Source organism: Mus caroli, unplaced genomic scaffold (genome assembly GCF_978045245.1).
Source record: "Mus caroli unplaced genomic scaffold, Mus_caroli_1 scaffold_10, whole genome shotgun sequence".
NCBI lineage: Eukaryota > Metazoa > Chordata > Mammalia > Rodentia > Muridae > Mus > Mus caroli.
In genome coordinates this window covers 23,959,730-23,975,702 of record NW_028227265.1, presented here as the reverse complement: position 1 = coordinate 23,975,702, position 15,973 = coordinate 23,959,730, and the positions used below count along the sequence as shown (strand labels likewise).

The following is a 15,973-nucleotide window of genomic DNA, read 5'->3' as shown; positions in this document are numbered from 1 at the left end:
ACTTGAATGAAAGTTGGTGGTGGTGGTGGTGCTGATGTTGGTGGTATGTGTGTGTAAGTATCCCTGAGGAAGCGTGAGCAGGGTGTGCACACCTGAGCGCGGAGGCTTAGAGTCCTTGGCGTGCCAATAGGCGCACAGGAGTGAATGAGATGCAAGGCACAGGGCTGGGCAGACTGGCCCTTTCCCGGGCGAAGCTGGCGACTGACGGCTCCGCCTCATGCAACTTGGGGACTTTGTTCCGGCTTCTTCGAAAACGGATCTAGACAGGGGGGCTGGGCGGGGAGGGGGGCACCTGCCTGGCGTGGGGTGTTGAGATAGAAGTGGAGGAAAGCCCCACCCTAGCCCCGCCTTCGCACCGCCCCAACCCCGCCCCCAGGGCGCTTTATAAGCTGGGTCCGAGGACCCCGCAAAGAAAGCGAGTATCCCTCCCACCCCAGGCCGGTGTTCCTCTGCATTCCGTGTCCTAGCCTCGAGTCCCTCTCGGCGCTCCCCAACCAGGCCCCCGCCCCGCCCCAGCCCGGCCCCGAAGTCATGGAGCGCTGGCCTTGGCCGTCGGGCGGCGCCTGGCTGCTGGTGGCTGCCCGCGCGCTGCTGCAGCTGCTGCGCTCAGACCTGCGTCTGGGCCGCCCGCTGTTGGCGGCGCTGGCCCTGCTGGCCGCTCTCGACTGGCTGTGCCAGCGCCTGCTGCCCCCGCCGGCGGCACTCGTGGTGCTGGCTGGTGCTGGCTGGATCGCGTTGTCCCGCCTAGCGCGCCCTCCTCGCCTGCCGGTGGCCACTCGCGCGGTGCTCATCACCGGTGAGTGTGCAGAGCGCAGGGACTCCAGGCTGGAGGGCGGGACCGCACACCTAGAGGGTTTCCCTTGGGCGCCATCAAGGGGAACTCCGCAGTTCAGATGTAAGAGTCCTTCTCTAAATGCAAGAAAGTGAGCCAAGCAGGAAGCTCCGGGCACCTCACCAAGTCTGGGTTAACTACCTGCGGCTGCAAGGATTATTGGTGAGAAAGTAGAGAGTGGGCAGGTGCTCAAAGGAAACTAGTGACTGAAAGAGGAGAAACTTAGTTTATACTGAGCTCCTTCTTAAGAGATAGGTGTGGAGCAGAAGACCGTACTTTAGGGGACTTCAGAAGACCCGAGACGGGGATAATGCCATCTCTTGAACTCTGCCTGACATCCCCCACATCACTAGAACACAGTATCTGCTTTTCTCTGGGGGCAGAGTGCTTAGATGGTGAGCTCTGCTCCCCGACCTCCTCTGGCTGGAATCCTTGGAGTTCAGAACCGCCTGAGTTCACAGCAGCTGGAGAGTAGCTGCTTCTTAGATCCAGCTACCCACTGCCAAAACTGCAGCCGTCTGCAGTCTACACCTAACACCTCATCCTGCCCAGCCCTGGGTGCCCAGGAAAGGGTCCTCGGAGAGCTGGACTCAGGTGTCTCTAGTGCCTGCCTGTGCTTTCTTTGTCTGGAGCAGGGAATAAATCTGTCATCAGGAGGGAAGGGGAGGGGAGGGGGGCTGCAGACCCAGCAGGAAATGGGGAGGGGGAGGAAGGCCAGGGGGCATTGGTCCATTGCATGGGGGGAGGGGCAGCTCTGTTTCTCCCCCAACCACCATGGCTTCTTGGAGGTCTTGGTCCTTTATGGGTGGTCTGCATGATAGGATAGGGATAGGGCCAGGAGAATTTAGGAGGAAATCCTTGAACTGGATCTTGGAGGAAGTTGGGTAGTGACAGGTGGAATCTGAAAGGTGTCTTGGATCCTAGAAAGGGCGTGAGACAAAGGTTTAAGACAGAAAGAAATAAGCACGGTTTGGGAAGGGGACAGTCAATAACCAGTCTGGCTGGGGGCAGGGGGGGGGTTAGGGATGTGAAGTTTCCTTGGGAGGAGACTCAAATGTCAGGTGAGAAACCAGATTGCACTAAGGTGATATGGCTTCGGAAGAGAGGGTGGAGGTTGAGTAGGACTCAGGTGAGATGGAAGAGACTTGCAGAGTGAGTGTGAAGCCACGGGGACCCCCCCACCCCCGCCCCATTTCAGGAGCCTGAGGAAGGAAAGCTACTGAATTCTCTTGAAATGAAGCAGGGACTCGGCTATAGGCTCTGCCTTCAAACATGGAACAGATCTCTTCCTGTCCTGTGTGAGCTGCTTTCACCAGGTCCTATGCCACTTCAGGTTCTACTGATACAGCTGGGACATCCTGAGATCTCACCTCAGGTCTGCCTACTGGTCTAGTCTTGAGCCTGAGCAAGAGGTGAGAAGAAGGATGCTTTCTGTGCCCCGGGCTCCTTCCATCTCTGCAACGCTCAGTGTTTGGGAGAAGAGGATTTGGCCCCAGCCTACTCCCGTGTAAGCACTGGAAGTTGGCGTCTAGCTTCCTGATGCCTGAAAACTCTGGGGTTTTCCGAGTCACCACCAAGCAGCAAGAGCACTTAAGTGACTGGGTCTTGCCCCACCTGCCAAGAACACTGTGCCTTCTGCCTACACTCATCCCTCCCCAAGAATGCCCAAGAATTGTTTGCCAAACCTAGGCCACAAGCTCAGCCATGCTGTCATGTCTGGGCTGTGTGGCTTGGTACCTTGTGTGCATGCATATGTATGTGTCTTCGTGCTGAAGGGAGAGAGGGGTCAAGCTTGTGTGTGAAAATGCAGGCAGGTTTACAGGTGAGCAAGAGGGTAAGATGTGTCGGTTGGGACCCCAGAGCTGAGTTTCTGGGAGGCTTTTAGTAAAGTTCTGTCTCCTCCAAAAGGAAGCAGAAGCAAGAGTGCATGTGTGTGCACACACACTCCCTTCCCCCAGTCAGATTTGCTTGGGAAGGACCCCTCAACACAGACTAGCAGGCCCCAGCTACACAAAGCCCCGTTTGCAGCCCCCAACCAGCTTTGTTCTCTTCTCAGCTCAGGGGGGAGGGGCTGAGACGAGGAGGGGTGCTGTTTGTCCAGGAGTGGGGAAGCTGGGCTGCAAAGCAGCTTTTCTGCACAGCAGGACCTCGGGGCTGGCAGCTCCACAGACTCCCCTCCCCCACTGGCCCTCCTCATCCTCTCACTGGCCACCCACAGAGCCAGGATCAGCATGGAAACCATCAAGGAAGCAAGGGCTTATCAGTACCAGGGACCCCCACACTGGGGCCTTGCCTGGTGGTTCTTATCTCTGCATACCAAGGGCAAGAAAATGAAGACTCCATGGGTAGTCACTGACCTTGGGTCACACTTAGTGGTGTGGGAAGGGATTCCAATGCAGGTCTGTTTTCTTCACTTACCATGCATGGTTCCTGGCCTGAGAGGAAAAGTGGACTGGGGCTCAGCAAATGTATACATACGTCCAAAGTCAATGACTGGGGCTCAGCAAATGTATACATACGTCCGAAGTCAATGATTGGAATTCCAAGGGCAGAGATCAAGGGGGAGTTGGGAACGGGCTCCAAGTTGAGTCTGGAACAATAGTAGGAGCAACTGAGGCTGCAGAAGTACTCAGGTTGAGTACGGCCAGGTTGATGGCATCTGGGTTTTATTCTAAGGCCCATAGAATCCTGGGGAAGCAAAAAGCCTTTGGGACTTGTCAGCAGCAGGGTAATACTGTCATTTTTTTAAAATATCCCTCTGACTTAGGCTGATGATAGATTCATGAGACAAGTTGGGACCAGAGTGGGTCTGTTTCTTCTAGAAAGTAAGGTTTATCAATCGCATTTGATGGGATAGCTATAGGGAACCAGATAGATGACAGCTGTCACAGAACTGATGCTCAGGGCTTAGTCAGGAGGGCCAACTTATAACATACATTTGTAAGGAAGAAGGGAGGGCTGAGTGTCCCGGAGGCTAGATTCCTCCCATTGTCTTGGGCTGGGAATCCACTGACTCTCCTACCCTGGCTAGGTTGTGACACTGGTTTTGGCAAGGAGACAGCTAAGAAACTGGATGCCATGGGCTTCACGGTGCTGGCCACAGTGTTGGATTTGAATAGCCCTGGTGCCCTAGAACTGCGTACCCTCTGTTCCCCTCGCCTGAAGCTGCTGCAGATGGACCTGACCAAGGCAGAGGACATCAGCCGTGTTCTAGAAATCACCAAGACCCACACGGCCAGCACTGGTCAGCAGATGTGTCTCCATTAGGGGTGGGCAGGGCTGGGTGGGTACAAGGGAAGAAGGGATTGCATGTTTGCTGTCAGGCTCACCTGAACCTTCCCTCCTGCTTTTATGCCTCCAGGACTGTGGGGTCTGGTTAACAACGCTGGCCTCAATATCGTAGTGGCTGATGTGGAACTGTCTCCAGTGGCAACTTTCCGCAAGTGCATGGAGGTAAACTTCTTTGGTGCACTTGAGCTGACCAAGGGCCTCCTGCCACTCCTGCGTCACTCAAGGGGACGTATTGTGACCGTTGGCAGCCCAGCAGGTAAGTTCTCTTCCACTCAGAGACAAAGTGGTGAAGAATGATTTGAGGAATCCCAGGCTGAGGCTGAGCATCCCCGTGCAATCCACAGGAGACATGCCGTACCCCTGCTTGGCAGCCTACGGCACCTCCAAGGCAGCAATAGCACTGCTTATGGACACATTCGGCTGTGAACTGCTTCCCTGGGGTATCAAGGTCAGCATTATCAAGCCTGGCTGCTTCAAGACAGGTGAGGGTTCAGGTTTGGGGTGGGACACCCATGCGGCAGGGACATGTGGTCTGAGGATAGAGTGTGGCTTGGTTTACAGGCGTTGTTTACATTAAATAGATTAATGGCCTTTGGGCTCTTCTGGCTGCTGCCTCCTGACCTTGTCACCCCTTCCTCAGATGCAGTGACTAATGTGACCCTCTGGGAGAAACGCAAGCAAGTGCTGCTGGCCAACATGCCTAGAGAGTTGCTCCAGGCCTATGGTGAAGACTACATTGAGCACGTGCATGGGCAGTTCCTGAATTCACTCAGAATGGCAGTGCCTGACCTTAGCCCAGTTGTAGATGCCATCATCGATGCATTGCTGGCAGCTCAGCCACGAAGCCGCTACTACCCAGGCCGTGGCCTGGGGCTCATGTATTTCATCCACCACTACCTGCCAGAGGGCATTCGACGCTGCTTCCTACAGAACTTCTTTATCAATCACCTTCTGCCCCAAGCACTGAGGCCCGGCCAACCTGGCCCTGCTCCTGCTTAAGACACACCCCAGAATCTAAACCCTTCCCCAGTGGCAGCTCTGTGAGCCACAAACCTAGGTGTTTTAGCAGGACGGGCTTCTTGAGCCCTTGGCCCTCTCCCCTGCCCATTATAGACCCCTCAGCCTTACCCTAGAGTCTGTGTTAAGCCCAGCCCAGCCTCTATTGCTGATGCCTCGTCCAGCCCAGGAAGTCTGCTAGTGAGCCTCTGGACCTCTCCTCTGCTTCTTGAGCCCACACATACCCTACCAGGCACAATGCTCTACACTGCAGCTTGGAAAACCCAGATGGAGAGTTTAGTGTAAGATTTTGGCTGTAGCCTTTGATAGGACTCTACAGACCATTTCTGTGCTGACTTTAGAATGATTAGGCAGGTGGGGACCTCCTCAGAATTCTTTTGGAACCCACAGTCTCAGTGCTGCAAGTCCAGAGTAAATCCCAACTGCCTCTTGACTGGCTCAAGATTTAGGTCCTCAATCACTGGCCCCCAGCCACACGGAAGCTGCATGTTGTACTTGCCTGGTTGTTGGCATTTTAAAATAAAGATACAGTTTATTTCTACTAGAATGGGAGAGATACAGTGTTTGGAGGAGGTGACTGCCTGGTTGCCTGGGTGACAGGGTGTGGCGATATGACAGATATGACAGAGACTGGGTACTTCTTGGGAGATCTAGGGACTCATCCGGGGAGCTGAGGATGTTCCCCAGACACTCCGTGGTACATATCTGCTGACCTCAAGCAAATCTTGTCCCTAGGTCTGGGTTTCTGCATACTGAGATAAAGGTAATGGCTAATTTCAGGGAGTTACAGGGCTTAGTGAAGCAGTTAGGGAAGTGTGGGACTTCTAGAGACAAGATATAACTATTCTCTAACAACCCTCACCCCAGCCTATCTTCCTATCTGAGCTCCCAGCAGAAAGAGCCATCCTCCAGGAACTTCCCTGGCCCTGTGGCTGCTGACTGCAGGAGAGACTCATCAAGGTATAGTAATGAATGAAGTTGAGAGTTGAGGAAAGGTACGAGGACACAAAGGAGGGAGCAGACAGACAGCAGGGTTTTTAAAGAGGGCAATTTTATTGTCTCAGAGGGGCAGAGCGGAGGGAGAAGGCTACAAAGCTGCTTTCCCAATACCCCAAGAATACATATTCTCTACTCTTCCCACAGGTTCTGGGGATGACCTATGGACACTGTCCCAGGGGTCCTTAGGTTAAGGAGGGACATGAAAGTCACACACGTTTCTTAGACATGTCAGTGGCTGTAAACATAGGGCTGGGGGCCTCTCTGCTCTGGAGGGGATCTTGGTCCATTCTTGATCAGGGGAGAGGTGCCTAACCCCTTTTTAGGCCTAAGAGTAGTCCCAGAGGGGGTCACGGAAGCTGGGCAAACAAACCCAGGACAATGCTACACCTCACCAGGTCAGACAAGTGAGCCCTGGGCTTCACCACAGCACACAGACACACACAGTGCACTTGGGAACCTTAAGTTAGAATGCTAAAAGATGGGGATGTAGTTGTCGATCTTGGCGCGATGGCGCTGGGCAATGCACTCAGCAATCCACACGATGTTGCGACATTCCTGTTCCTTAAGCTTCACAAAGGCATAAAAGACACCAAAATGGAACTGGTTCAGGAAGGCCAGCTTGTTTAGCTTCACCTGTGGACAAACACAGGTGTGATGCACAGGCGCTGTGGCCTAAGCCACAACCTTCCCTATACAGGGTCGGCTCCACAAGACCCTGTTCTCACCTCATGTTCAAAGAATCGGTCCTCCAGGGTCTTGTCTCCAGGATTGCTACCTGCACCCTCAAAAAGCAGTTTGTATTCCTGGCCGGGAACGGGAAGAACACAGGTATGAGTGCTGGGTGCTGGGCTGCCCACATGGCCACCTAATCTTGTCAGCTGGGGCACTCACCGGGTAGTAATCAGCTACATTCTTGACCTGTTCATAGTCATCAGCTCTCGCCAGCTGAGCCAAGCCCTCAGGGTAGAGCCGGCCACAGTGCGGGAAGAGCTTGGCACGGTCCTCCTTGGACAGCTCTGTGCCGAAAGAGTTGATGGTGATGATGAAAGCGCGGCGATCTGCTTCAAACTGCAGGGCCAGTGCATAGGTGAGGAGAGAGGGAAGACGAGGGAGACCACACTAGTCAATTGGCAGAGTTCCTCCTAGCAAGGCTCAATGGGAACAAAAGGCAGAGAAGTGGGGAGGCACTCACCTCTAGGATAGGACACATGGCATCAGCTGTGGTCCCACCCAACAGAGTACAGAACTTGTAGAAGGACTCCAGGTAGGCCTGTAGAGAGGACAGTGCTTGCTTAGAGCCAGGATTGCAGTGCTGGGAGACTGGTTAGAAACCCAGTCAGCTGATCTCCCCTCTCAAAACCTTTCATGGCAGGGATGGGCCAGCTCATTCTATGCCAACTTCCCCTCTACCGAACATCTACTAATTTCAACAGTTAATCATCCAAGGAGCAGTAGCTTGGTACATTCTAGCTGCGTGAGAAAACCCAGCTATCTGGCCCACTCTCTGCTTGAGGATACATAGTCCCACCCCTTTCTGTAGCCAGGCTTAGGGGCTCTGTCTTCTTCCTAGTGCTTTGCCTTCCTTTCCTGTCTTCAGAAACTTCCCCTTCCCCAGCCTCAGAAAACCAGGTGTCCAAGGGCTAATGAGGGAAGTTATCCTTGGAGTTCACAAAGGTCCAGACTCAACTCCTACACGCTCCCTTGCATCCACCCTCCTTGCAGAGCACTACTCAGCACTACCCCTCTCACCCTCAGACAGTCCCCAAATTATCAGGTCAGTTCCTGCTGAAGGATGGTTATCACCTATGCGAACAGCAGCCTCACAGTCACTAATGGGTACATGGGCTGCCAGTGGAAACAAGTAATTCTGTCGAGGCAAATTTGATCTGCTGGACGTGGGGAAAGGACAGGTCAGCTCACATACAAGGTCTTCCCTAACTCTCATTTGCAAGGTCACACAGAGGTTTCTTTCCAATACCTGTCCCCCCATCAAGGTCTTGCAGACTCCATGGGGAACATTTTTGCATGAAACTTGACTCAGACCCCACCTAAGGCCCCACATGTAGCATGACCACAGGGACTCGGGTCTCTATGTTGGGGACTATTCTGAATTGAGATTGGGAGGCTGTAGAAAGCTTTCCACATCCGAGTGAGCCATCCAAGCTGGCTGGGACCCATAGGATGTGCATTCAAACTCAGATAAGCTGATGATTCCCAGAGCGCCACAAGCCACAGTGACACTAAACAACATGGGCTCAGGAGAGAACCTGCAGTTGATCGCTGAGCTCACAGGAATCAAAGTTACTATTAAGTAAGCAATAAGAAACAGCCAGGAAAGCAACAACAGAGTCCAGCACAGAGGATCAAAAGCCATTCTATAGGCAGAAATGGCTCCCATCTCCCACCTCGGTGGTACTTCACAGCCCCTCCAGGAGTCAGTCCTCTGTGGCCTTGTTTGTGGCTAGCCAAGCTGGTTATGCTAAAAATCTTAGGACCTACCCTAGTGGAGCCTATAGTTCCTATCTGGGGGGGAAACTACTAGCCAGTTTGAGGTTCCATTCCCTGTTACCTACCTGCTTGCTTGATCTCCAGAGAAGCTGACCCTAGGATTAAGGTTCACACTTTCCTCTAGAGGCTATAGCAGCAAAGAAACTGGCAAGACTCAGGTACCAAGGTCACCTCTGCAACCCCACCCTGTCCCCTGGAGTCTGCCAGCCCGTGTTTGTTGCACCAGCTGCCTACAATTCACTTGCCAGATGGATGAGGGTCCACCTAATCTCCCATCTGTGGCCACTGGGCTGGGACATTGCCTGACAGGCAGGCAGCCTTGGCATGAGACCCACAGTGGTGGGTCAGTTTTTATGAGCTGGTTTCTGGCCAGTCCTTGTCAGTGACTCCAGCTAAAACCAGTCAGGCCCAGAGAGGGTGTGGGTAAGGCTAGGGGTATAGCCACGCCCCTCATCCTGTCTGGAGCAAGGAATCTGTCAATAGGCCAAGTGAGTGGGTGGGAGCACTATAAGATTTGTGTGTGTGTGTGTACACGTGTGCACACGTTTGCATATTACCTTACCCTTGACCAATAATCTGCCTTCCACCCTACAGTCACAGAGGGCCTTCTAAGATATGCTCTATTAGAAGACCTTAGACGCACAGCCTAAAGTTCATTTCAGTTTTTCACACTTTACTTATTTTGTCCTGTGCATGTGTGTGCAAAGGTAAGAAGACAGCTAGTGGGATCAGTTCTCTCCTTCCACCACGTGGGTCCCAGACATCAAACTCAGCTTGTCCACGTTGGCAGTTAAGCATTTTCATTTCCTGAGCAATGTTGTCAGCCCAAAGTTACAGTTTTCGTTATTGTTGTTGTTTGTTTTGTGACAGGGTCTCACTATGTAACCCTGGCTGTCCCAAAACTTACTACATAGACTCAAATTCACAGAGATCTGCTTGCCTCTGTCTTCCAAGCACTGGACTGAAAGTCACTATGTCTGGCTTACCTTTTCTTGAGAGACTCTTACTATGGAGACATGGCTGACCTGCAACTCACTATATATACTAAGCTAATCTTGAACTTAGCAAAAATCTTCTTGCTCAAGTTGTCCTAGCATTCTGAAGTACGCACCACCACTCCCAGCTGAAGTTCAAACTCTTGCCGATACATTCAAGGTCCGGGTGACGCGGCTCACTCGGTGTATGTGTCTTCCCTTGGATCTCCTCCCCACTGTCCATGAGAAACCTGCACTTTCACAGTAAACCCCTTGCCGTGTGGCCTGGCTCATGCTCCTTGCCTTCCTTCTGCCTATGCTATCATAGCTTCTATCATCTACCTGCAGATCCTAGCTGTATGCTGACACACGACGCACACAAAGACTAGGTCTGCACTCAGGCTGAGCCAGATGTCCACCAGCCAGCTACAATCAGGGCAGAAGACACACACCTCAACACCCCCCCCCCCCCCAGTGGAGACTGGATAGACAGATGTCCTCGGGTCCCTGAGCCAGTGCCATCCCCGGCTTCTCTTCAAGGTTTGCCTATTGCTGATCTATGTTCCTGACTAAATTAGTCTTCCGGGAATTTTGGCATCATAGCTTAGAATCACACCACAAACTGAACCCAGTCTTTCCCAAATGTCCGTAACTGGTAGCTACCTTTTAATCTCCATAATGACTGTACAAACTGAGAATTCCAAGCCCACTCTCTTTCCTTGGACGAGCCAGTCTATGCCATAGTCTAATAGGAAGCAAAAGGTGAATAAAGGCTGAAGATAGTGAGATACATGGCATTGGTTCATGGTCTGGGAACCTGAAAGGGTCATAATAAACTGGCTGTGCCTGGCTGGATCTTTCCCCACCTAACTAAGCATATATCACTGCCTTTGCCTAGGTGCCTGTCTTGGCTGGCAAGAGTTCATGTGGCATAGGTTTGAGGGCAATGACCTGGGTGGTGGTCCATGACACTCCTGGATGCTACATGAGTGGCTGTCCAGTAGCCAGCTCTGACAGGCCAAGTGTCAGAGCACCAGCTACTCCAGCCTGCTGTAGACACCTTGGAAACCTTGAAACCATCCCAGGAACCTGAGAGTGAGAGGCTAAGCCCCCAGAAAGGAGCTTGGTACAGGTGCATGCTGGTAAATTACCTTCTGTCACACCCCCACCCACCCACTGACAAGTCAACCCCACCCACCCCACCCACCCTCACTGCTTCTCAAAAACACTACCTTGTAAAGCGTATTTCGGATTATCTCGATGTTCATCTCATCAAGGTCCTGCTCTGAGATGCAGTCCTGGAAAAAAGCCGCTGGGAAGGGAAGACAAGGATGTAAAGAGCAGGACAGCAGCCTCAGTGAGAGGGCGCACTAAGCTAAGCTAAGTACTGGATGGAGACCCCCAATCCAGCCTGAGCTACTGCCTTGGAAGTAGGAGAAGCAATTCTCTGGGCTGTGTGTGCTGACCTGAGCTTTTCCTGCTTCTTTGCTCCTAAAATTGATTTATAAAGGAGGCGGCCAGCCATAACATGATCTAATCACTGCTGGGGCAGACCCAAGTTTAGACCATGCCAAAGACAGGCTTGCATAAGAGGCCATGAGATTTCCCTTCTCCAAAGGCAGCTATCAATTTGAGGACTGGAAACCACTGCTATGTATACCCTATGAAGGCCTAGAGCCTGCACATGGGAAACTAGCCTCCTCCTCCTCCTCTTTTACTTTTGGTTTTTTGAGACAGGGTTTCTCTGTGTAGCCTTGGCTGTCTTGGTACTCACTCTGTAGACCAGGCTGGCCTCGAACTCAGAAATCTGCCTGCCTCTGCCTCCTGAGTGCTGGGATTAAAGGTGTGTGCCACCAGTGCCTGGCTCCTTTTTTTTTTTTTTTTTTTTAAGATTTATTTATTTATTTCATGTACCCAAATGGGTACACTGTTGCTGTTATCAAACACATCAGAATAGGACATCAGATCCCATTACAGGTGGTTGTAAGCCACCATGTGGTTGCTGAGAATTGAACTCAGGATCTCTGAGGAAGAGCAGTCAGTGCTCTTAACTGCTGAGCCATCTCTCCAGCCCTCTTCTTCTTTACATAAGAATGAGTTTATGGAGAAGAGCAAGCTAAGATTGGAGTAGTTAGAAATCCACTGCAGGAGGAGAGGCTAGGATAGAATCCCAGGGAGGGCCTGAAGATGTAGCCAATGTCCTTCCTTTAAAGATGAAACTGCAGAAGCCACATACAGCCCAGAACTAGCTCAGAGTTACAGGGACAATCAAAGGCAAACTAGGTGAGTAGATATGGCTGGCACTTCTCATCTTAGGACCTTCTGATTCAACTCTGGTGGCTTCCTGGAATAGTTCCCCAGGGTTTAGATTGTGGCTATAAGGATACTAGCTAGTTATGATACTCATGCCTTCTCTCCAGCATTCTAGGCATCCTGCTGGACACCATCTGACCTGACCCCTGGGACCTGCTCAGTGGAGTCAAATGAAGCTTTTTGCTTTTGTTTTCTGTCTCATAAGAAGCCAGCCATTATTATAGCCCTGATTAAGGCTACAGTCTGCCAGACCCCTCAGGACTCCAAGGGACATAAGCTCCTTGCTCTTCTCCATAAGTTCATTCAGCCTCCCTCTGAATCCCAAAAACCCACATTCTTTCCAAAGTTAGATAGTCTCAGTCTGCCCTTTGGGTTGCTGGTCTGCCTAGGAAAAGCAATGGGAGAGTAAAGAAAGAGGGATGGGAAACAATGAGAACAGGAAACTGAGGGAGCAAGGTCAGCTGCAGCACAGTCTCCTGCTTTAGGGCTGCCCCACCTCTTACAATCCATAAAACCCACACTGAGGCTCTGATGCTAAGACCACTGCCTAGCTGCTCTTTCCACCACAGAGGCTCACCCAGGGGTGTGTCCACCAGAATGGCATTGTAGAGCTCTGCAGGTGTCTGTGCGATGTTCACAGCCTCCATCTGCTCAAAGCTGCCTAGCGGATGGCACTTCGGCACAAGTTCAGCTATTGAACGCTGGTGCAGTGTGCCTGTGATTAGCAGGATCACGTTGTCAATCATGTAGCTATAACTGTGAGAAGCAGACAACAACAGGGCAGACTGTTAGGGTAGAGGAGTGGGGAGGACTGGCCCCCAACTTTGCTCACATTCTTGCTCACACAATTCCTAAGAGTGAGTGCTGGCTTGTGGATGCTGTAAACAGGCTCCAGAGAGACTACCCTTCCCCATACAGACTCCTGCCACCACTACCACCATGAACCCCAACCCCCAATAACAGAACATCGGATAAATATAGCTTTTCCTTTAACAGGATGGTAGATTCATGCCCCATAAATGACTGGAACACAAGTAAATAGCCTATAGTGTGAACAGTACACAGACAGCATGGGCACATGCAGGTGAGGCACATAACCCATCCCAGGGGCAGGTGCAGTCAGGAGCTTGACAGATAAAAGGACTGGGAGATGAAAGTGTGTTCTGGATAGAGGGAACAGTATGCAGAGGCCTGGGGGCACACACTGAGTGAGACTGGATTGGTCTGAGGAACTGAGTATTGTCAAGACTGGCAGAGGGAAAGGGAGGGCACAGCTGTAGGCAAGGCAGTGCTGTCAGCAGAAGGCTGCCTGAAGACTGAGCTCAGGTCAGGCAGAGGGTTCCAACTTTACCTCAAATACTATGGAGTCATAGTGGGATGAAAATAAGAAACCACAATATTATCAGGGCCACTCTGGCTCCATGGGAGTTGGGAGTCCAGAGTAGGAGAAGAGAAAGACTAAGGAACAGGCTGGGAAAAGGCTTCTCCAAGAAGGGCCAGAGAAGAGTCATAAAGGCCCCTTCTAGAATAAAGGACAGAGTCAGGCAGACTGCAGAGCCCCACTGTGAACACAAAAAAATACACTACTCTTTAGAGCCAGTTCAAGCAATTACTCAGGAGGACCTGAATAAGATACAGAAGCAGGTCTGATTCAAGTCAGTTCTAGGCTTAGTCTCGTAGGCTTGCCCTGCAATGGGATGCTCTGTGCACCATGGACAGCAGAGGGGGCTGTGGAGCTGGGGAGGGTGGGGCTGCCTAGTTAAGACTTGGCAAGGTACCACTAAGACGACTTGTCTCCAACTGAAAAGCAGAGCCAAAGAGGAGCTGGGGCAGAACGTTTTTGTGCACTCACCTATGGGGATGAGGTAGTAGGGGAAAGGGAAGGTATAAAGAAGAGGAGGACCCGGGTAGTCCCAACTATTATCCATCCTGTTACAAGTAGTAAACTATGAGTATAGAGGAGGTGGAGAATGTCCTTAAAGGCCAAGCTGGGCCTTGGAAGGGTAAGGACTAAAAATGGAGGCTACTGTTAATCTGGCCCTGGACATAGTTCGTGTTCTGTTTCTGGGAGATCCAGAGCTAGGCTCTATCCCTGTAACAAATCCCTGTACCTAAGCCTGAGACTTTACCAAGGAAAGGCCTTGGTAGGAGGTGGGGCTCAGTACCAAAGGAATAAAAGAAAAAAGGTGGTGGCCCAGAGTACCAGTCACTGTGGTACTCCTATAAGCCCCTCAAAATACCTGAGTTTTGTCTCAGCCTAACCCATACTCCTTGTGCTTGATGAACACAGCTCCCACTCAATTCAATGCCATTATAACCTCTAGTCTCCTGGGCCTGGGGCTAGGCAGCTGATCTCTTTCCATACCCAATCTGGATGGTTCATTACAGGATATACACTGAGAAGAGTCACACCTCACCTTCCAAAAACAAGGGTCTCAAGCAAGATCTGTCTGTAATTGCAAGCCAAAAGGCACATATGGCTAGCCTCTTGTCCTTGACCCCACAGAACTCGCAGTTAACTTGCACCCAGTCCAGCCATACTAAAACGAATGTCTTCCTAAGACATCCAGAGAGACCTCACCCCAGAGATAAGAATGCCTTTTCCCCTCATATCCCCTTTTGATATGCTGAAGAACAACAGCATATCTCTGGAACTTACATTATTCAAGTGATCCTATGTGACCTTACTGCCACAACAGATAAAACACCTATGGCTACCTTTAGCCAAAGCTTTATGTTTTAGTTCTAAACTCCCACCTCTGTCTTCTCAGAGAGACCCCACAACCCCAGTTTCCTTAGTCTAACCTTTTCCTTCCCCCTTGTGCCCACAACCCAGGGTCTCTGTTTATCTGTTTAGGCTAGGGACAAGACTGGAATAAGACTGTCTGAGTACTTCTAAGAGCCCTGGCCCAGACTCAGAAGAAAGCCCTGTAGGGAAATTCTGCCACCTGACTTCACTGCTATACCTCAAGTGAGTAGAGGAAACCAGCTGTAGTTCATGGTTCAGCTCTGACACTGTATGCAGAAGTCAGTAGTAGCTCTCCCCTCCCTTCTAGCTTCCCCAAACCTCTCCTTGCTATAAACCTTAGTTGAGTACAGAGAAAAATGCTGGGCCAAGTTAGGGCCACTCACAATCACAGCACTCAGCCCCTTCTAACTCCTCCTTCTACACAGGCCAGGCCAGCCTGTATCTTGTGCCAGGCTGAGTACTTCCCTCCCCGGGGCCAACTCTAAGATTGCTTCAGTGGAGGCCCCTGCTTTCCCTTCCTGTACAGCAAGGCTCAAGATCATCTTTCCTGGGAGATGGAAGGCAGGACAGGCCTGGCAGAGATAAGACCCAGCCATATGCCTTCCTACCTTCAGCAAACAGGAAACCTTCCTCCTCTCTGCCTAGTCTTCAGAAATTGCCTCCCTGCCCCCAGAAAGCTGCTTTGCCATGTCTCCCCTCATTTGGCCTCAAAAGAGAGAATGAAGTTCCAGCTGGTCAGCATCTCCCTCCAGAGGAAGACAGCTGGGGAGTGGATGGCCCACTGCCTGCCAGGCCAAAGAGGCCTTTTTGGAGGGGGGGGGGTGGGGGGGGAAGGGGATAGAGCAGTCTATAATCCTCTGCCCTAAGGCCCTCCCTTGCCCTGTGCCTCCAAATAGCTTGGAGTGGGAGAAGTTTCAGGCTACAGTTTAGGAAGCTACTTCCTTCAAGAAACCTTTAGAGTCCCTAGCCGACCCTGTCCCTCCACTGTGCCCTTTGGTGCCACCTGCTGGAGCAACATAGCTTTTCTGCACTTGGGCTGGCAGGCTGTGTATAACCAGGTACTTGTGCCAACTGGCCTATCTGCAGCCCCCACCAAGGAGCCTCATTTGTTGCTAGTGACATTATCTGTACTAAACTACATCTAATTCCAAGGAGCCCCACCCAGGGCTGAAAATGAACAGAAGCCTCTGATATGACCTTTTTTATTTAGCACATTACCCCTTAAGCCTCAAGTTCCCCTTTGCAACCAGAATGAATGAGATGTGGACTACAGAAGAGTTAGTGAGGCTC

The 15,973-nt window shown here is 51.6% G+C and overlaps 2 protein-coding genes across 2 annotated transcripts in view; one reads left to right on the top strand and one right to left on the bottom strand.

Moving 5' to 3' along the window:
- The first annotated feature begins 431 nt into the window (after positions 1–431).
- Hsd11b2 (hydroxysteroid 11-beta dehydrogenase 2) lies at positions 432–5,710 on the top strand. The gene is made up of 5 exons (XM_021170843.2): positions 432–796; positions 3,864–4,076; positions 4,194–4,379; positions 4,468–4,605; positions 4,764–5,710. The coding sequence occupies exons 1-5, from the start codon at positions 532–534 to the stop codon at positions 5,120–5,122; spliced, it is 1,161 nt and encodes a 386-aa protein (XP_021026502.1). The 5' UTR covers positions 432–531; the 3' UTR covers positions 5,123–5,710.
- A 464-nt stretch (positions 5,711–6,174) lies between these two features.
- The window catches only part of Atp6v0d1 (ATPase H+ transporting V0 subunit d1), a 42,045-nt gene continuing 32,246 nt past the window's right edge, over positions 6,175–15,973 (bottom strand). Inside the window, exons 3-8 of the mRNA XM_021169723.3 lie at positions 12,512–12,690; positions 10,854–10,933; positions 7,332–7,409; positions 7,031–7,207; positions 6,865–6,942; positions 6,175–6,772 (exon numbers count right to left, since the gene is read on the bottom strand). Of these exons, the coding sequence (XP_021025382.1) occupies positions 6,611–6,772; positions 6,865–6,942; positions 7,031–7,207; positions 7,332–7,409; positions 10,854–10,933; positions 12,512–12,690 (754 nt within the window). The 3' untranslated portion in view covers positions 6,175–6,610. The remainder of the gene's footprint in view (positions 6,773–6,864; positions 6,943–7,030; positions 7,208–7,331; positions 7,410–10,853; positions 10,934–12,511; positions 12,691–15,973) is intronic.